General features: G+C 44.5%; 1 protein-coding gene across 1 annotated transcript in view; it reads right to left on the bottom strand.

Moving 5' to 3' along the window:
- Positions 1–22,109, bottom strand: part of MYO1E (myosin IE) — a 190,477-nt gene that overhangs the window by 43,994 nt on the left and 124,374 nt on the right. Inside the window, exons 13-18 of the mRNA XM_006182336.3 lie at positions 20,025–20,111; positions 18,745–18,912; positions 17,608–17,693; positions 15,360–15,441; positions 9,716–9,822; positions 2,393–2,491 (exon numbers count right to left, since the gene is read on the bottom strand). Coding sequence (XP_006182398.2) covers positions 2,393–2,491; positions 9,716–9,822; positions 15,360–15,441; positions 17,608–17,693; positions 18,745–18,912; positions 20,025–20,111 — 629 coding nt within the window. The remainder of the gene's footprint in view (positions 1–2,392; positions 2,492–9,715; positions 9,823–15,359; positions 15,442–17,607; positions 17,694–18,744; positions 18,913–20,024; positions 20,112–22,109) is intronic.

Here is a 22,109-nt window from a genome sequence, read left to right as displayed (position 1 = left end):
AAGAATCTGATCTGTTTTCAATAGTAATGCTGATTAGAGAGAATCTGCAAGAATCAGCTAGAGTTTTTAAGTGCAGAAAAAATACTGAAAGAGGATAAAACTGTTTTGGAATTGTTGAGGGCAGACCTTTCTAAATCAGAGAAAGATGGAGGACATACTTCTTGTTCACTATTTTCTGTATTTAATTTTTTCCCCTCTTAATTAAAAAAGAGTATTTTCAAAGAAATGCAGTTTTGCAAAAACTGTAATGATGATCTAAGCCATGGTACTCAGTTGGCTTTGCCCCCTGCCGGGGACATTAGGCAATGTTTGGATACAGGTTTGGGTGTAAAAACTGGGGGAAGGCGGGGTGGGGGATGGGATGAGGGGGGTGGCGCTACTGGCGTCTAGTGGGTAGAAGCCAAGGAGATTGCTACATTCCTACAACGCATAGGACCGCCCCCACAACGAAGACTCATCCAGCCCGAAATATCAATAGCTGAGGTTGAGAAATCCTGCTTGGAGCTAGTGCTACCCATCTGTTTAAAGAAGTGCCAAATCTTTGATAATTAACATCTCAGTTGTTTGCCAGCAAATGGATGCTGCTAGAGTGATCCAAGAGCTCTCCCAATCTATTTTCTCACCTTCCTTAAGACTTCTTTTCATACGGCTCTGCTTACGGTAGAGGTGTAGTGGTCCCTTTAATCCAGAGAGCCATGAGGGGGAGTTTTATTCCTAGTCTGATCCACCTCCAAAATTATCAGCAATCTTGAATGCAGGGGACAGAATCAATGAAGCTTTATCGTATGGAACGATCTGTCCTTCTGTTAGCCCTCTCCTGACCTTCCACATCAATGACCTTGCACATAGGATGACCCAAGTGGATGATCGGTAGGTCAGCCACCCCAGGCTTACGGCAGAACACCATCCCCAAAGGGAAAACGACTTTATTAAAAGTACTGGATTTCAAAGACAGTAACTAAGCTCTTCTCCATCCTACCACCTCTTTGTTACATAAAATTTGAATTAAAAAATTTTTTTTCTTACATCTTGCTCCTGTATCATTGACCAGGAAGACATAATTATTTTCTGATTAAAATACTATGCCTCCCTTCTTTCATAAAGGAAATTAAACAGATGTAGGAAATCAGTGGACCTCCACTAATTTAGAATCATTAGAGAAGTCAGAGTTACATAATATTTTAAGGACACTAAGTTTTATCCTTTTCAAAAAAAGGAGCACAAAAAAAGAAGAATTTATGTATAAGTTCTGCCAAGTGCACTTTAATGGAACCATACACAAGGCAGTTTAAATTTATACATAGGCGATACAAAAAATGGGAGGTTAAATACTTAAACATGTTTTCTTAAGTAGGTTATGTTCCTGAAATTGCCTTGATATTATTAATCTGCTCAGTCAAGTTAAATCTCAGTCCCTCCCAAGTCACAATTACCATGAATTTCTGAACGTATGTGTCACTCTACACAGATAAAATACTTGAGGCTACTGATTTATTTATAATAAGTGATGCTAAAAAGAATGATCAGTTAATACTAAAAAGATAAATAATTTTAAAATGGTCAAAGGACTGAAACAGACATTTATCAAATGGCCAATAAGCACATGAAAAGGTCCTCAACATCATTTCCCAACAGGGAAGTGCAAACCAAAAGCCCAGTAAGATACCACTTCATACCCACCAGGATGGCTAGAACCAGAAAGTCAGACAGTAACAAACGTTGCCAAGGATGCAGATAAATCCGAGCCCTCAAACACTGTTAGCGGGGAGGTAAAAAATACAGCTACTTTGTAAAACAATCCTGCAGTTCATGAAAAAGGTTAAACAGAGTTACCATTTGACCCCACAATTCCATTTTTAGCTATGTTCGCAAGAGAAATAAAAACATACACCCGCATAAAAAATGTGCACGTAAACGCTGGTAGCAGCATTATTTGCTGTTCATAATAGCCAAATGTGATGTCTATCAGCCGATGAATGAGCAAGTAAAATGTGGAATAGCGGAATAGCGGTGCAATGGAATATTATTTGGCGATGGGTAGGTATATGCTACAGGATGACTGTTGACAACATACAAAGTGAAAGAAGCCAGGAACAAAAGACATATATGATTCGATTTATATGCAATGCCCAGCACAGGCAAATCTATAGAGACAGAAAGAAGTGTGTGCTTCGGGCAAGGGGCCGGGGAGGAGGCTGATGATTAGGGAATAGGATTTCTTTTTGGACTGATGAAAATGTTCTAAGATTAATCATAGTGATGGATGCAGAAGTCTATGAATATATTAAGAACCAATGAATTACATACTTTAAATGGGTGAATTGTATGATATGTGAATTATTATCTCGATAAACCTGTTTAAAACAGAAGTCCTGAGTCACCAGTTCATTACCTCTGTAGGAATTTTTGGAAGATGCGCCGATAGGCGTAACCAGCTCTCCTCACGCGAATGTTTTCTTTCAGACCCAGGTATTCGACTTGATGCTTTACCCTGTGAAGGAGAGAATGGAGCCAGGATGTTATCGGATCCTCTCTTCACCCCACTCTCCTACCCACCGTCCCCCCCAAACTCCCAATCCCACACTGCAAGGAAACATATTAAAAAAGACTACCATTTACAGTGTTCAGAGTCTGAGCTGACTCTGAGCTTGTAGAATACTAATATAAAAATATTTGATTATGAAATACAGTAATTACAGAAGAGACTTAACATTATCTATTTAAAAAAACAGTGAAACAAAAAGCCATCTACCTATCACTTGGATTATGAACAAAAATATCGGTTTTCCAACAGACTAAAGGAAAAGACTTTAAATTTTTTGTTATCAACCTGGAGTTGAATAGTCATTCTCAACCGAATGAGATTACACCTGTAGACTTTTCAAATACAAGGTGAGAAAAAGCATGTAAAACTACTAGTTTCACACAACATCGTAAACTATGTTAATCAAAAAAAAAAAAAAAAAAAAAAGAAAGGAATTAGCTCAGTACCTATCAAAAAAAAAAACCAACTAGTTTCAAATGTCTAAGTTAAAAAATGTGCAAAATATATATACAAATTACAGTTTTCATTGGTTTTTATAATAATAAAGAACTGGCCGTGTATTTTGGAGAATGGATGCAGGGCAGCACTAGGCTGAGGTTCTGGTTTAGGAGGGCAGGTCCGTCTGGGGTGGTGCATGGACATGTGAGTTGGGAAAACCCACTTCTTGCTGAGAAGCCCAGAGTTCTGAAAGCAAGTGACAGATCCTGGACCGTGGCTTCCGACCGTCCACTCCGGGGAGATAAACAGGGCCTCTGCTGCGTACTACGCAGGCTGTTTGAATACAGACACTTGGAAACAGTATTTGAGGAAAATGAGAAATAAAAAGTAGACTTCCTCTCTCTTCTGAAGGTGAGATGTCAGAACCGTGCTGAGGCAGGGAGGCAGCTCCCCAGTACATTCAGGGGCAACTGCAGTGATGATGGGGTTGAGAGAACAGGCCCCTCGTGGATCTGCCGTGCTGGAGAGGCAGTCAGCACCCTCTACACCTCCATGTAGGTTCCCCACAGCTGTCTTCCCAGCAAGGCCCTCGTGAACACCCTCACTTCCAACCAAGCCCTGCACCTGCCGACGCCCACCACGTGCTGCTCTGCACCCCGCTCTGCAAGGTGCTGGGGGGTCCGGAAAAGGTTCCTGCTGAAAACCCCGCAGACAGCACAGCAGTCAAGAGCCGGGTGCTGGGGCTGGGTTCCAGGGGCACCCCTGGCTCTGCCACCATGAAACCTCTCCCAGCCTCAGTTTCCGCTGCTTTAAAATGGGGATAGTGATATTAGTTATTTCTTCAAGCTGGGGACACTCCACGTAAAGCAAGCAGCCAGCTCCCGGCATCAGCAACATATAGTGGCTATTATTCTAATACACTCACAGCTACAATAATAAACCAGGATAGAAGAAGAGGGGGGAAAATGGATTTTTCATCACGAGAGGATTTCTCAGAAGTGGTGACATGTGCCTGGGCCTGGAAGGATGACTTGAATTCACCAGGGAGGCAGTGAAAGCAAAGGTACAAAGATGGGAAAGGCCCGTGTGTGGGGTGGGGTGGGGTGGGGTGGGGGAATGAAGCCTTGCTTGCCCTGGGAATGACGAGGTCACACAGCGAGGAACGTTTAAAAAGTTCAATTCCAACTGGTCTCCCTTGAACCAGCATCCAGAAATGCCAGCCCTTTCAAGACAATCAACCCAAAAAATCTTTATATAGAGAATTAATATTAATAACCACATTTGATTAGTGACACAAATCCAATTCACTAAAGGGGGAGAAATCTGATCCAGGAGAAGAATTAATTTTCCTTTCTCTCATCCTCCAAATCCAAAACTCACCACCAGCCTTTTCTCTATACGAAGAAAAACACACGTGAGGTTGCCAATTAGAGATATTTGCTCACTTTAAGTATTTTTCATAAATACTGGCTTCACCCCAAGCTTTTGAGGCAGAGAATACATCACCCACTGATTCAAGAAGAAACATTCCTTTCTCATGAATCACATGGAAAACAATATGCCTCATGTTAAAACACTGTTTCATTCATTCTAATTTCCATCATTAGGAAATCTTCTCATAGAAATTTCTGTCAACAGGACTATCAATTCAACAAATTCTGTTACATTTAAATTTTCATGATTTTTGCATCTTCTTGGAGCACTGTCATCTCCTCAGTAAACATTGCCAGGCTGGCAATGTCCGCTGTTCCCTGGTTGTGTCTTCTCCTCCCCCCGGGAGGAGGTCCTCTTTCAAGACTGTCCTCAGCCATTAACACAAGCAGGTCAAGGTCTGAGAACTCGGCTAGGGCAGTAATTCAGAATCCAGGTCAGGCAACTTTGCCAAAGCCAAACAAAAACACATTTTCCAAAGGAAAAGAAAAATTAACCACATCCCATAAATTTGCAGAATGAGTAACCCTGTCCTCCAAGAACTTCAACTGACCATGTAATCCCCGCTAACAAAGCACACTGTCCTTTCCTGGACCCCCAGGCTGCACACTCCGGGATGAAGTGAGACAATCTGTCACACAGTAAACCTGAACGGGATGAGGGGACAGATCCCAGGAAGCCATCCTACTGGAAACAGAAATCAACACTTGACCAACGAATACCTTAGACTTTGCAAAACCAGTTTACAGGAATGTATGTTAGGAAGTTCTTACTGCAATTCAAATAAGGGATATGATTATTTAAAAAAAAAAAAAACAAAAACACAAACCAACCATCATGGGGGAAATTCAATGAAAATTGGCTGAGTAAATGCACCACTATCTTAGTCTCTCCGTTTTCTGATATTCCAACGAATCAATTTGGATTTTACGAGAAGGTAGCATCAGGGTTGAAGAATTTCCAACCAGTAGCTTTTTCAAGAGTTCTCCATTAGAGTGGTTTTCCGCAGAGCTGTCTATGTGGGTAGGGGAGACGGTGCCAGGGAAGTACTGCATTTGGAGGGAGAAAAGGTGTTTTCATTCATGACTCTGTTTGCTGGGAAGGGAAACTGGATAGAGGTTGCAGTAGGGGGAAGGGCGGGCTGAAGCACCCCTTAGCAATACCTCTGCTTCCAAGACTCACACTTGATTTCTGAGGTTGCCTCTGACACCACCCTTCTACTGTGTGTGAACGTTTCACCCATAATTTCTTTAAATACGTTTTTGATCCCCTTTTCTTTTTCTTCTCCTTCTGGGGCCCCTACTCTACACAGATTGCCATGAGTTTTATATTAACCCATAAGTCTCTTGTCTTGCTTTCATTTCTTTTTCCCATTTGCTTTTCTGCCTGCTGTTCTGACTGGATGACTTCCATCATTCTGTCTTCCAGATCACGTATTCGTTCTTCTGCATTATTTAGTCTGCTATTTATTGCCCTTAGCTCAGCTTTCATCTCTGAGATTGAGTTTTCTGATTTTAACTGGCTCCTCTTTATAGTTTCTAGTTCCCTTTTACAGTGATCTGCCCTCCTATCAGTAGCCTCTCTTAATCCCTTCAGCATTTTAATTATCTCCTTTTTGAACTCAAGTTCTGCTAGACTGTCCAGGTCTATTTCTTTGTTCATTCTTTCAGGGGACTTTTCCTGTTCTTTTAATTGGGAGTGGTGTCTCTGCTTCTTCATTTTACTTCTATTTCTCTGACTTTGTGAATTGAGGAGTAACAGTTATCTACTGTGGTCTTGAAGGGCTGTTTTTATAAGGGAGCATGCTTGTGTAGCCTGTGTGCATATAATATTTTTGTTGCAAGGACTGTTTTTAGTGTGGATGGCGGCCACGTCTTTCCTCCCTGTGTGCTGGCATCCCCCTTGATGGGGATGTGGTTGGTGGCGCGGTGAGCAGAGCCTGCTCTGGAGGTTGAGCGGGGGGCGTCCTCTTTGTTCTGTGGTTATCACAGCCGTGTCCGGGGCCATGTCTGTTCCCCAGCTGTTGGAATAGAAGCCCCCAGATCTGTTTCTGAGCTGCGGTGTGTGGTAGGTGGGACGGGAGCACTTCTGCTGGGAGAAGGACCACTGAGCATTCCTCTGCATGAGCTGCCCACTGGGAAGTGCCCTCCGTGGTGTCGCCTGCCATGCGCTGTGTGGGCTCCAAGTGCTGATGGCGCCACCCTCGGCCCCGCCCCAGCGTGGGAGTGCCTGCAGTCTGCCCAGGTGTCCCTTGGGCGCTATGCTCACACAGCCACCAGGGCAAATGCGCTGAAGTCTGGCCCCATGACCTGACGTAGTCACGCGTGGTCGTGTACCTGGATCCCCCGTGGGCTACAGGGTCCCCCCAGGCCCCAGCCCCGCCTCTGCACACCAGCATTCTGCTCAGATGGCCTGCAGGCACTGACTTTGCAAAGGCACCAGTAGTGTAAATCTGACAAAGCTGCTTGGGGCAGGACTGAAAGGGGCTCAGGATTCAGCCCCACCTCTGCCTGGGGGTAACCTGCTGGCAATTGCGCCCTTCCAGAGCAAGCCGAGGAGACAGCTATGAGGGTGTCCTGTCCCTCCCTTCGTGAGAGCACGTTAACAACGGGGCTCCTATGGTGGACCTACCAAGCTCCATCCTGCATACAATCCCAGCTTCAGCCTGTAGCCCACTCCAGTCCCTGCAGGTTGTCTTGGAGCAGCCAACCCCAGCCCTCTCCCCAGGTCTGTCCTCTGACGACTGAGAGCTTCAGCACCCAGTCCGGGCATGCAGAGCAGGCTTGTATCTCGAACTGGGCACTGCACGGACCCTCTGCGCCGGTCTCTCTCTGTTGTGTCTGCCACAAAGCGGCTGCTACACTCTCCTCCGAGCCTCTGAAGCTCCCTGTCTCAGCTGATCTCCCCACTGTTGAAGGGGCTTTCCAGGGTGCTGCATCCCCAAGCTGCAGGTCTCCTCCTGATTCTTTTTCTTCCCTCCCATCCTACCAGGTTAAGTAGTGACCTTCCTTGTAGCTTCAAATGTATGAGATCTTCTGCCGAGTTCAGTAGGTATTCTGTGAAAACTGTTTCACACGTGGATGCATTTGTGGGAGAGGGTGAGCTCCGCACCCTTCTGTTCTGCCGTCCTGAAGCCCCCCCTGTGTGTAGACACGCACGAGGTGTGGGGGTGGCGTGTGAGGCGTGAGGATGGGAGTGACGTAGACACAGGCAGAGGCAGGCTGACAGACGCAGGGGAGCAGATCCGGGAGAGTTCATTCTGTCAAACTGAAGGAGTCCCACTCTGGACTGACCCTCCTAGCTTAAAGAGAAAAAAACTGAGGACTGAGGAGATTAAGCATCTCACTCAAAGTGGTCAGGGACAGGCCAGCACAGGATGCAGTTCTTCCAACCCCCAGTCCAGCCCTTTGCTCCAGATCAGCTGTTCTCCAAGTACGAGGCCCAGACCATCATCACTAGCATCACCTGAGAGCTTCTTAAGACTGTACATCCCTGAGCCCTGACTCCAGGCCCACGGACTCAGAAACTCTGGGCATGGGGACCAGTAATAAGCCTTCCAGTGCATATTATAATACATGTTCAAGTCTGAGAACTAGTGTAGGAAGGCAAAAAACCTCAGATGTTTTCTATCTGCTACCCTCTTGACATCAAAGGAGAGAGTGAGCGATACATTTCAGAAGAGCAGAGGGCACATTAAGCACATTCAGGGGAACGACCAAGATGGGTCGGATTCCATGTCCAGCTTCTTCAGAGGAATGGCTGGAGGAAGTGAGAGCAAGGAGCCCGAGGAAGAGAAGGTTCGCAGGGAAAGGTGGTGACTGCCTTGAACATGAGAGCTGTCACATGGGAAGTCCTCAGAATCATGCTTATGGCCGATTCTGAGGGTCCTGCTAATGGCAGGAAGCATCCAAAGGTGGGCTGATGACCTCGGAGGAGCGGGTTCCTCATCAGAGCCTGAATATCATCAGGGGATAATAATATTGCACAAGGAACCTTAGATTACCTCACACTGAAAATTTTCAGCAATTCAATAGAAAAGATGCTTCAGGAACATGCATCTCTGGATGAGACTATTCAGAGCACCGTGTGGTGTGCTGACCCAATGGAAGGATGCTACACCCCAGAGCAGCACTTCACGGTGAGAAAACAGACTTAGTCTGCACCATAAAGTGTGAAAATAAAAAGGAGGACTTGCCAACAGCGAATGCTCGAGCTCGAGCACTCACCTTACCGTTTCTCTTTTCCTCCTTGTAAAGGATCGAGCATTATCTGCCCGTCATGGGTTAGAAAGGTCTTGCTGGTAGGATGGGAAATGGACCCATCCTTGTCTCTCAGAGCGGGTAATGAGCAGCTATTTCAACCCTGGTCTTCCCACTGGAGTTTAACCTTGATCAAGTCACTTCATACTTAGAAGAGTCTACTTTTCTCCAAGAGAGAAAAGGAAGAAAGACAGTCATTCCAGTATGCCCATGTGCTGGGACCTGATTATCTGGTGACAGTGGCAGGGCTCCTCTCTCTAGTTGAGTCACCCACAAGGTCTCTCTCCAGCTCTGCTTCCCATGTTCCCAGGGATGGCAGGGTTTCCCCAGCTGGATACAAAAACTATATCGTGTAGTCAACATCTTAACATTTTCCTACTCATTCCATTCCATACTGCAGAGGACACACCCCTGAATGCCAGCGGTAGGGCGAACAGTGATGCAGGGTTCCTCAGAAGCCAGGGAGGGAGGGCTCACTGTATGCTTATGTATGTACCACACGGCTCCCTCTGGCTTGTTCCCTCCTAGAGAGAACTCTGCTCACCAGCACAGTCCTCAGAGGATTACAGAACCAACAGCCCCTGTACCCACACGAGCAACTAAATGACAGATGGGTTTTAACCAGCAGTTCCCATCTTGACTCTGAGCCCTGAGTGAAGCATTCTAGGCCACATCCCATGGGGGCTGATGAGAAGCTGAGTGCACTAAGGATGTCTACACAGAGCCTCGAACTAATTCAAAAACCATCCTGACTCTGCGGTATTCAGGTTTCCTTTCTTTCCCCATCTGCTTCCAGATTAGCCAAGATCAACATTATAAATGGCTAATTCTGAACTGAATGGCACCGCTAACATTTTAGGAAAAAACAAAGAGGAGGAAAAAATATATATAGGCGTCTTCCTGAAAAAGTTAAGACACAAAAGCATGAAACACATCTGAAGGCAAATTTAAACTGCTCCTGCCTTAGGCCCAGCTGGAGCAGAGGAGAAAGGCGCTGGGGCCACGCGCTGGCCTCGCCCGCCCGCCTGCGTCTTCGCCATACCTGCTTTCCTCCCAGTCTTTGGGCTTCTTGGTTTCGTTGGGTTTTATGCAGCGGATGTAGTGAGGTGTACATTTCATCAGGGTGCTCACGAGGTCATTGGCTTGTTTCTAGAAAGGAACAAGAGCATCATTTTGAAACACGGAACTTGCTCTAAAGCAGAGCAGCTTTCAAAGGAGACCTGGGAAACTCGAGTGTGCAAACATACAGCTAGAAATTCATCTTGGGGACAATTTGTTCACTTGGCTTAACTCAGATCTATGACACTATCTGAAAGCTCGACTGTCTTTTATTTTCACACTCATAAGTGAGTTTGAAATTAAGATTTTTTTAAAATAACGAGGCCTTTTTAGTATAGTTAATAAAATAAAGCAAAAAACAAACAACAAACAGAAAAAGAAAAACCAGAGTAAATCCTCACATACGATGCTTTTCATGAGAAACAAGGAAACAGGCCAGTTATTAACAAATTTAGTTAATTTTATATTGATGGAGGGCCTTTGCAAATACATTTTTCTCACAAATTTTGGGGAGAAGGGAGGTGCACAAATTATTTACAGTCAAAATTCCCCTGTACTCTTTCTAGGCAATCCAACCAATGAAGAATCACCTTATTAAATTGATAGAAATTCATAACTAAACGGCGGAGATACATAAAAACTCAGGAGTCATCAACTTATTATACACCACTTCATTCACCTTCTTCCTTCACAAGTCCTTTTACAAACTTGCTGACTCAAAGCCCTTTCACTGTGGCAGGAAACTTACTTCTTCACAAAGCTAAAATATTCAACATAAAATCATCTCCTAGGACCTGTGCACTGGGTACCCAAAACGCAACTGAGTCCAAGCAGAAAAAGCCACATAAATAAAGCTGAAATTGTTTATGATCTATTTCATATCATTAGTAACTCAACTGTTGTTTGAAGGAACAGGAGCAAAGCCCACGTCAGCATTCCCACCACCACACAGCTGAGCACGCCTGCGTATCCAAGAATGGGGCACACGCGTGTGCAAACTCTCCTTCCAAGCAAATCAGCACGAAGAGAGAAAACCTCTAAAAGAAAATAGAGGAAAGGGATCTCCGAAGCCAGAAAACCATTACAAAGTCAGCAGAAAGGATCTGCCTACAGTTCCAATTAGGGCTTTTCTGTTTTCATGGGTTTGGGAAATCTGAAACCCTTGAGAAAAACTCTTGCGTATGTTCAAAGCAAGATGCTCACTGGTGAATTACGTTCTCTGTTTAGATGTGCAGAATATAGACTTCCTTGCAAGGCTTGGAATTGAGGGCGAAGCTGCAGAGGATGTACGATCAAAGCAAAGCTCTACCATAACAAAGTAAATTGACCCTTTGTTGATGAGAGATTGTGCTTGAGAACAAATGTAATGATTTTTGCAATGACTAAGATGAAGCTGAGGAGGGACTGGTTCTCACAAATCTTTAAGTCCCCAAACTCTTAACTTTCATTTAAAAATTTTTAAGAATAGCTTGGAAGACCCTCATCCTAAGCATTTAAGAGCAACCCTTTTCAAATTAGCATGAGAAAACACAGGGGCAAGGGCGACTTAAGTTGATGTGCCCCTGGACATAGCCGTCTCTAGCTCAAAATAGCAATGGGTCACATTTACTGGATATGCATACTGGCCTAGACACCTGGACTTTCTCATTTATGCCTCACAGTTGTAAGAGGCAGCCACTGTCATTATTATTCCCCCTTTATCTAGACAAGACAACAGGGCCTTAAAGAAATAAAGTATTGCTCAAGATGATATAATTAGTAAGCAACGAAGGTAAGGTCTGAACCCAAGTCTGTGAGCTACCAAATCTTTTCCTTAACCATAATGTTAACCTGCTTCCCAAGGAAGACATAGAATAATTTAGTGTGGTAGAAGAAGGAATTAACTGGGTGAGCTAGGATGAGAAAGCCTTCAGGTTGTGGGATAATTAGTTTGAGCCAATAGGGATATATCTTAACCATCAAAATTACCCTGTATTTAGCTCTGGGTCAACTTTAGATGCCCCCTGAGGTGGCTGGAAGCAGCAGCATGGATTCACCCTGACTCGAGACAAGAAGAGCCTGCGAGTCAGGATGGAAAGCTACCGGGGGCACTTGCCCAACAGAAGCGGGACACAAAATATGCAGACAGACGGAAGGTGAGAAGAGGCTTAGGGTGCCAGCTCCTTGTCCTACCCTTCACATAGACGGCTGACAAGTCGGAACTGGAGTCGTGGCTCTGCTCTTTGCAAGCTATGTGACAAATCACTAGATTTCTTTGGGCCTCAATCTCCCCATCTGTAAACTAAATTGGTTGAGCGAGAAGACCTCTAGTACCTTCATCTGAAGGCTGGAACAGATGTTAAATGTCGACCAGTCCAATCACCTCATGGTGCTTGCATCTCCGGTCACATCTGCTCCTTCAGAGGCCCAGTCTCACTTGGATAGAGCTGCAGCCCAGACCACCTGCCAGCTCTGAGCTCCATTCCATCTCTCTAATTTCAAAACTGGTGCCCTTGAGCCACACAATGTAGAATTTAATAAAGCCTCAAAAATCACGTGTAATTAAATATAGAATACTCTTTTTTATAAACAATGATAGCGGGAGTTCTCACCAAATAAATATTCCATTAATTAAATCCTACAGAACAGTTTTCAATTTTAAAGAATTAGAATACAATAAAATACCCAACACTAAAACCACCTTGAACATAAATTTAATTTTTTTCCAAGGAACTCAGTATCCCTGAAAACGCTTACACCTCAGGGATATCATTAAGATGATACTCAGTGTCTGCAAAACCCTGTGCATGTGAAAGGTCTAAGAGATTGGAACATGGCGGAGCATCTCTAAGAGGTGTCTCAGGAGACAGGAAAACAGGGAGAATCTCATTCCCACACAGAGGCAGACGGTCAGAGAGACAGAGGCCACGCAGTTCACCAAGGAGGGAACCACCGGAGGTGAGACCATGCGCAGTGCAGGCTCCCCAGACGACCTGGCTGACTTCAGGCTGACCTCCACAGACGAGAGCAATCCTGGACATCCTGAGCACACCGGGAAAGGGGCAATCTTGAGCATCCCACTAGACAGGTCTATGAACGAGGGAAAGGGGTCAAGTCTTCCAAGGAGGAGAAAAATGCTCCTACCACCACCCTCCTTTTAACAGGGAATAGGCTGAACTGGGAACCCAGACCACTGGAAAGTGAGTCACTGCAACCTGGACGATCCGGGCCCCTCGGATGTGAATGTGACGGTCTTGTGACTGGGTTTTCCAGCCCAGAGCTAATTCTTATCCAGGACCTGGAAGTGAAGGCGTGAGTCAGAGCTTCGCCCAGACATCGGTACCTGGGGCCTCGTGAGACCTGCATCTCCTCTCTGCCCCCGTGAACTCAATCCATACACCGCCTCGGGCTACTAAATGTCTCCACTTCTTTGAAGATGATTGTCCCTAATCCCAGAGGACTCTACCCTCTAGCTCAACACCCAGCCTGCACCTGACACCCTCCCTCCACAAAACCCGAGGCTCTTCCTGGCGGGAACCCCCTCACGGCTGTGATCGTCTCCTTTATCGCATGCAGTGTTCACACCCTCAAGGCTCGGGACACACAGGAAACACTCAGACAAGAAACAGCCAGCGAACCCAACCGACAAGAACCACCACGGTGTCCATGAGGCTGGGGTCATCCGTGAGGGCACTGGGAGAAGGACACGCAGGATTGGTCACACAGAGCCAGATGAGGGGAATAGACAGTCCGGCGGGGGGTCAGCAGATGCACATACAAGTGTCCACTGGCAATTAAGCAGAGATGAACAAGCATGGCAGAGAGGGAGAGGGCGGAGGAGCAGAATGTAACAGGAGAGCACACACGTTTTGTGTTTAGTATGTTTCACGCTGTGTGCTAAATGCCTCAGATGGATTGTGGAATTTAACCATCACAGGACCCGCCTGAGACAGGTGCCCAAATCTCCATCTCACAGAGAAAGCAAAAGAGGCACTGGGAGCTTGGGTAACTTGCTGACGACCACACAGCGAGGGATGTGAGCACAGGTGATTCAAGAAGGCTACTGCTAATCACTGAATGGTCCTATTGGTTATAAAGATGGGGTGGTATTTAATTGATGTGACTCTTTAAAACACTGTTCTCTTTATTTAAAAAAAATTTTTCTTGATTTACTATGTTGTATTAGTTTCTGATGTACAGAATAGTTATTCAGTTATACATATACATATTTTTACATATATATATATATATATATATATATATATATATATATATTCTTTTTCACTACAGGTTACTACAAGCCATTGAATATAGTTCCCTGTGCTGTACAGTAGGGCCTTGTTGTTTATCTGTTCTGTACATAGTAGTTTGTATCTGTCAATCCCAAACTCCTAATTTATCCCTCCTGCCCTCCTTTCCCCTCTGGTAACCATAATTTTGTTTTCTATGTCTATGAGTCTCTTTCCATTTTGTAAATAAGTGTGTGTTATTTTTTTAGATTCCACATATAAGTGATATCACATGATGTCTGTTATTTTCTGACTGCCTTACTTCACTTCGTATGATAATCTCTCTGTCCATCTGTGTTGCTGCAAATGACATTATTTCATTCCTTTTTATGGCTGAGTAGTATTCCATTGTGTGTGTGTGTGTGTGTGTGTGTGTGTGTGTGTGTGTGTGTGTGTGTATTTTCTTTATCCAGTCATCTGTTGATAGACATATAGGTTGCTTCCATGTCTTGGCTATTGTGAATAGTGCTGCTAAGAACATTGGGATGCGTGTGTATTTTTGAATTAGTTTTCTCCAGATATATGTCTGGGAGTGGGATTGCCGGATCATACGGTTAAGTCTCTTTTTAGTTTTTTAAGGAACCTCCCTACAAAAAACTGTTTTTGACTGGTATAATTAAAAAAAGAAAAAGTTTAGTGACTGGTTTTCAAAGAGTTACATGATTAAGTATGCTTCACACAACCTCTAAATTCAGAGTACGATTAGGAACCATCAGTTTCATCACACAACACCTCCGTTAACACAACACACTCTCCACAAGAGGCTCCCAAGAATGATCAAGAATTCCTCTGACTTTGGGGCCAAGGTGCCTATAATTCACAGAAAAGAGGGGCCTGCGAGATCCAGTAAGGAAGGTGCAAAAACTGCCCTTGTAAGACCTGGTAGCTGGGACGTCATGCTGTACCCCAGAAATTGACACACTGTCACTGACTATACTTCAATTTAAAAAGACTCAGTAGAATTTCAGGTACGTAAAGTTCTGTAATTGGCAAGTTTTGAGGTCTGGTCTCTAAAACCATCATCAAAGTCCAAAATGTGGCTCTCAATCATAAAATTTCTGTGATAGTTTAATGTGAATTCTCCTAGATTCAGTGTAAAGCCATTTCCGCTTAGAAAGTAGCTGACTATCATCTGCTGACTATTAAGCTCTAAGGTACTTAATATCCATTTGGGGTTTCAGGACAGCCAAGACAAATTCAGCTTGCATCCTGTAACCCTTTCCTCAAACAGCGCCATTACTTCTGGCTATCTTCTATAACCAATTCCACTGACCTCATCCTGGCCCAGGGGTGTAGTTCCTGACTCCTAAAAAACCCTACCTCTTTTGGAATCTATTAACTTCCCAAAATAGAACAAACCTTAATTTTGCTTCCAGCAGTAGTTGGGCGCCCTTTCTTTTCAGCTTGCAGATTTTCCGGAAATAAAGACTTTATGAAAGGTCTGGAAGAGGAGAAGGAGAATGGATTAGCAATCAGGAAGTACCTTGGGGGCTGGAGAGCCTGCTTCCATAGAGGATGGGGAGGAGAGCTGTCCAGAAAAACACAGAGCCTTGGCCATGTGACTCAGAGCACAAGCCATCAAGATGCGACCCAGGAGAAAAAGCAATGGACAAAAGAACCATAGAGAAATAATTCTGAGATAGAAACATCTTGGAGTCTAAGCCTGAAAAATAAAATTTAAAACTGCCTTTTGAATTCCCCCACCCATTGGAATTGAGGTACACCCTGGCAACAGGACACCACAGAAGGAGGTCAGCATGGGTTTGCTGAGTTCAGACCAGAGCTCAGGGATTTGTACAGTTTGGCCAGATCCAATGCTGACTCTGCTTTGCTCTAAACCAGGGTTTCTCAACCTTGGTGCTACTGATATCTGCAGTTTGAGCTTGGATAATTCCGTGCTGGGGTAGGGGTGCTGTTCTACACACTACGGGATGTTTCACAGCATCGGTGGCCTTTGCCCACTGCATGTCAATAGGGCACTGTTTCCACCCTCCCCTCCCTCAAGCAAAAACCCTTGACAAAGTATGCTTTTGAGCACGAGCACCTTTAACTGGAGCCAATCCTCTAATGCTTCGCCTGCCCAATCTATTTTCATTAGTATTTCTAACTGAGCTGCATCTGTTTACATGCCTGCCTCAAAGGACGCAGAGCAGGGACAAGGGCTTCATCACCTTGGTGCCCCTGGTGTCTGGAACAGAGCTGGGTACACAGTAGGTGCTCAATAAATATCTCCTGACTGAATGAACAAATGAAGTGATCCATGTAAATCAGCTATTGCCACTCAAATTAAATTCCTCCTAAATGCCTTATGGGGCATCATGAATTTTCTAGAAAGTCTCCCCAGGCATCAACGTTTAACCTACCCAGACACAACTATAGATATTCGCAGCAAGTTGTGTTTACTGAACGACAGACTATGTCTATAAGACAGGAGTGTTACATGGAAGCATCAATAGCTCTTGAACTTGACAGTAAGTTTAATAATTTAAAAAAAAAAATCTCTGAAAGCATGTCTGTACCTGTCTGTCATAAACCCCATAAGCCAGGACTTACCAGACCTTTTAAGAGAAGAGGAAATAGATTTTATGTTCCAAATGGAGAGAAATTCAGAATCTCCGAAGTGAGGGGTGTGAGTGCCAAGGAAGTTCAGGCGTGGGGAGATCGGGGCTGGGGAGGAGGGGGAGGCAGGCAGGAGGGGAAGAGAGTTCAGTGCAGCAGAACTTCGAACCACGGACTGAAAAGGAAACTCGGCTTTGTTTTCATTGAAGTCAGGTCCTTCCCAGAACATTATCAGGCTTGCAGCTGTTGACTAACCTTGATATTAATTAGGATAGTTGAAGCAACAGACTGAAAGGGCAACTATGACTTGGAGGCAGCTCTAAAGCTTGTAAGATCTGGCAGACTGTGCAATACTGCACTTGCATGGCATGCACAAGCCTGGTCATGTAAATGACGTCTCACATCCACTACCCAGGGCCGTGGGCACCTTGGCAGGAAAGACAGAAGGAAAGGACATGGCAGAGCTGGTCCTGAGAGCCCCAGCAGCTCGCTAGGTGGATGCACCCACTGCTTCGATGCCTATAGCTCAGTCAGGGTCTCAGGAATTAAGATGGATCTCTGTGCACTCCTCCCCAATTTCTTGAGCCATTTCCCAAGTGCTTTCGCAGCTCAGATTAACCTGGGTGCCGCTAAGCCCTTAGCGTTTTTAAAAACTGAGTGACCACGGAGAATTCCTGGGATGATGTTCCAAGGCAAAGTGTCACAGATCCAGACTGTCCCACTCTCAGCTGGTCTCATGGCCACCCCAACCCAACCCAAGGATGGTCACTTCTCCCTGATAATACCATTGAAAATGATGAAGCTGGCTGGGCCCCGAAGGGCATGCAGACAGCACTGAGAATGTGGGGTGGGAAAGTTAGGGGTAAAGGGAAAGGTAAGATTGGAAAAAAAAAATCTATTTTGAGAAGAAGCCAAATGGTCTAATGGTGACTCAGACCCAACAGCACAAGGAAACAAAACGCTGACTGTTTAAACGTCGTACGTTTGTTTTAATATCAACAGTCCGCTCAAGCCCACAGCCCAGGTCCGATAAGGCAAACACACTTACAGCTCACTGCTCTGCATAAGCTCGATCAGATCCATGAAAAGCACATCACGGTTCCTTTCACAAAAGCCATCCATGTCATAGGATACCTGGACAGGAATGGAAAGAAGTCTAATTTTATCCTTTAAGAATTTCACTGAACAATAAAGCCAAGTCGGCATGGCCATCCTCAAGAGAATGTGTATGTTTCCGGACGTAACAAGTGGGATTTCATCCTGATCTGTCACATGAAGGCTGTGCTTGTTTACCTTGCCTGATTAGATGACTTAGGTCGTGACGGCCTGGGGACGCTGATGAATGGACTTGGCTGTGGACACCACCCAAATTATCCATCCCCAGCTCTCATGATTACATACCCCTTCTTCAGTGCATCTATAGGAATGTCTAAATACACTTCATTCTCCCTAAATTTTAGCTAAGATGGAATAAAATAAAACTCTCCATGCTCATTAACCCATTGCAACAGGCCATGTCATCTGAGGCTTTTGAATTTCTCCTACAAATGGTGTCAGAGTTGGATCAATTCAGCCAAAGCCTCATGCTCAGGGACCCTTGGTTAACAAGAAATTAGTTGGGATGAAGGGTGAGACCAATAGATTTCCAAATAGGAAAGTCCCCAAGTATCATGACCTCAGCTTACTTATCTTTGTATCGCCAGCACCCACTCAAAGCTTAGTATCCAGTAGCACCCATGACTCACGCATTTTATGAGAACAAACACCAAAGTGAGACTCTGGTCCTTATGTACACTCCCAGGGAGTACGGACAAGGACAGAATGCAGGCTTGTGATTGCAAAAGAGGAAAGACAAAAACCCATTCCTTCAGCAGTTAATATATGCTGACTCATGCTATTATTATATTCATGATTCATGCCTATGTTATTTAAAGGGTGAGTCATAGTAAAAAAAATACACAGTGGTGTATACTATCTTTTCTTTGTCTCTCCAAATATTTCATAGATCCCTCGTTGTTGAATGAGTGATGGATGAATAAAACACAAGGAAGCAGACAGAACTATATGGACATTATTTCCAGTTGCCTCATGAGAAGACAGATTACAGACCCAAAGGCTTAACATGGGTAGACATCGGAAAGGATAACTTCCGCTGTCCTGTTGAAGCCCTGCTCCCTGGCCATACCTTCCCAGCATAATGGTGAATAATGAAGCCTTGGTTCCAGCTGTTGAAGTGCTCATGACTCCCGATCTGCATCTGAAGTTTCTGGAGCAGCGTCTGATCCGCGCCCTCACCCACCGCGTGCATCGTGGCACACACGTCATCCAGGATGCTCATGATCCCAGGAGGGTTCTGGTGGGACCAAGAAAGCAAAGCCCCAATTCAGTGACTGCTCTAAAATACACAGCGTTTATCAGGACTTCCCAGAAGCAAGGAAACAGCTCCCTAGATTTATGATTCTATCCTGAAAGTCAGTCTTTCTTTTTGAGGAAGCATGCAATTAACAATCTCAAATGGGAGTCACCACTTACATCCAAGGATGGAGGAAAATCCATTAAAAAAAAAAAAGTTTAACTCCCCGAAGCTCTATTCAAAGCCATACACAGATCATTATCTGCTCACTCCTATTCAAACTAAGTTGATTTACAAAACCCCCAAAGAAAAATAAAAACATTTTCCTTTGACCCTAATCTAGTTCTTAACGTTTGCTTTCAGCCTGTTACCTATACAGACATGGTCAATACAGTTACATAATGGACACATTTTATCAAGTATGCCTTTATCCTGCATAGCACTATGCTACAAAAACTCCTCCTACTCTACGTTGTCTTTATACTTATTATTTTAATGGCCGTATTTCCCTACTCTCGTATGTTACCGTGTACTTAATGTATTTAACGATTGAATTCTCTATAGATGTATTCACTGTTTCCAGTTTGGGGTTTTATTAAATAAAAATAAAAATAAAGCAGTCCTGAACAGATCTCTTCTATATCTCTTTATTTTCTTTTGAATTATTTCTAAGGCTAAAGTCCTAGAAGTTGTATAAATGATCTAGAAGGAAGGGGCAATTTTTTTTTAAATGGAGGTACTGGGGATTGAACCCAGGACCTCATGCATGCTAAGCATGGACTCTACCACTGAGCTATACCCACCTCACTGAGGGCCAATTGTATATGGCTTCACACACTATGCCATCAACGTAAGTGATAGTTATTTTCTCTTAAGACTCAGAAACAACTTCCATTTGTAAATTGACATTGTACCCATATATACATGTGTATCTTAACCACAAGAATAAAACCCTATTTTCACACATATACCTATATGCAAAATTAATGTAACTGCTAAAACACTCTGAAAATCAGCTGTCACTTTGCCTGCTCTGATGCGTTGACAGACAGAACAAAAATGCACTCAATGGAAACCTGTGAGCAGTGGCGAGACACCAGAGCAATACTTACAACTTTGTTCTCGATCAGGTCGCACACGATTTTGTTATTAAAGTACTCGATGGGTGTCCATCGTATGCCCTCTTGCACGTATTCTTCCTGCAGGACAGAAAGTTGGAATTCACATTATTACCCAGGAAAGGCCAGCTGGAGCTCGGCACAGATGGATGTCAGAGGCACATAAATCACCAGGAAAGAAAAACATAAAAGCCCTTCAACAAAAACTTGCAACTTTAATTTCTTCTAAGAGGGATACAAAAGGAGCATTTCGTTGTTTGGTCATTTTTATCTTGGGTTTGAACCCTATGAAATTGCTACCATACATATAAACATGACAATTTAATATGGCTTAACCTACAGCTCCTGTTGTAAAATGATCGCTTTCAACTTAACGCGGGACAGAAGCACAGATTAGCACCCAGGTACTTAAGGAGACGGCGTCTCCTTCAGCTCAGCTGCTCATTGAACTTGGTGAACACCATCACGCTCTCCCGCTTGTCCTCCTTCCTCACGGGTCTGCTGGCTCTTTCTTTTTTCCAAATCTCTATAAGGTGGAGAGTCTCAGGGCTCAGTCTTCCAGCCCTGTTTTCTCAGCTCTTGCTCTCTAGGTAATTTCAATTTCATGGCTTTAAATAACACCTATAGGCTAATGACATGTGGATGTATTTCTCTAGTCTAGCCCTCCCAACAGAGTTCCAGATTCACATATATTTAATATATTGGAATCTCAACTCGGGAGTATAACAGGCCTCTCAGACCGAACACGTTCAGCAGCATCCTTGCTCTCTGCTCATTCCTCCACCGTCTTCAACCAACTGCTCTCCTAATCTCACTCTTTAGTAAACAGTCTCCCCGTTGGTCTTGTTATTCAAGCTACAAAGCAAGGAATCCTCCTTGACTCCTCTTTCCTTCTCAGCGTATTGCTAACCATGGTGAGCAAGTCACTCTCCAACATCTGCACTGAATCTGACCACCTCTCGCCATGTCACCACCTCTACGGCTACCGTCATGTCTACACCCCTACATTTCTCGCCCAGTCTGCAACAGTAGTCTCCCAACTGTTTTGAAACTTCCGCTCCTGTTTGCCCTCCCCTGCCTCACCCCATCCCGTAAGTCTGGTCTCATTATTATTTTTTTTTAATTGTATTTTTGTTAATGGAGGTACTGGGAATTGAACCCAGGACCTCATACATACTAAGCATGCACTCTACCACTGAGCCAACTCAGCCTCCATCCTGTAAGTCTTCAGAGCCAGAGCGACCTTGTCAAAAACAAACACAAATCAGATCGCGTCACTCTCGGCTCAGAATTTTCCGATGGCTTCCCACCATACTTACTAAAACATCAGAAGTCTTCGCCCTGCCCTACAAAGTTCCCGTCTGTTCTGGCCTCTGCCAGCTTCTCCCACCACCATCCCTACCATGTCCTCCCTTGTGGTTTTGCTCCAGCTACTCTAAGGTGGTGCTGCAACTCCAGGGCAGAGGCTTCTGTGAAAACCATTGGTCACCGGGGTTCCTAAGCAGGGGCACGAACGCCCCCATGACTAAACATTCCCCAAACAGCCTTTGATATGTGCAGTGGGTTGAAAGTGTCCCCCAGGATTTTATGTCCACCTGGAACCTCAAAATGGGAGGTTTAGACATAGGATCTCTGCAGATATAATTAGTTGGGAATCTCACAAATAAAATTATCATGGATTTAAGATGACCCCTCAATCCAATGCCTGGCATCTTTATAAGAGAAAGGAGAATGAAATTTGGACACAGAGAAAAAGGTCACATGAAGACAGAAGCAGAGACCCGAGTGACGCAGCTGCAAGACAAGGAACGCCCGGAGCCACACAAGCTGGAGGGAGCAAGGAAAGATGTTCCCTTAGAGCCTTTGAAAGGAGTGTTACCTAGTGACATTGTGATTTTGCATTCTGGCCTTCTGAACTGTGAGAGAAAAAATTTCTATTGTTTTAAGCTGCCCAGTTTGTGGTACCTTATTATAGCGACCCAAGAAATAGAAAAATCATGGGTACCAGAATAAAACAGGACTTGCATCCGACTTCCAGAAGATAGTTGTAAGCAGGACATGTTGCCTCAAGTCAGAATT

This window comes from Camelus ferus, chromosome 6 (genome assembly GCF_009834535.1).
Source record: "Camelus ferus isolate YT-003-E chromosome 6, BCGSAC_Cfer_1.0, whole genome shotgun sequence".
Lineage (NCBI taxonomy): Eukaryota > Metazoa > Chordata > Mammalia > Artiodactyla > Camelidae > Camelus > Camelus ferus.
The sequence above is the reverse complement of the archived record's forward strand: the minus strand, read 5'-3'. Positions and strand labels throughout refer to the sequence as shown.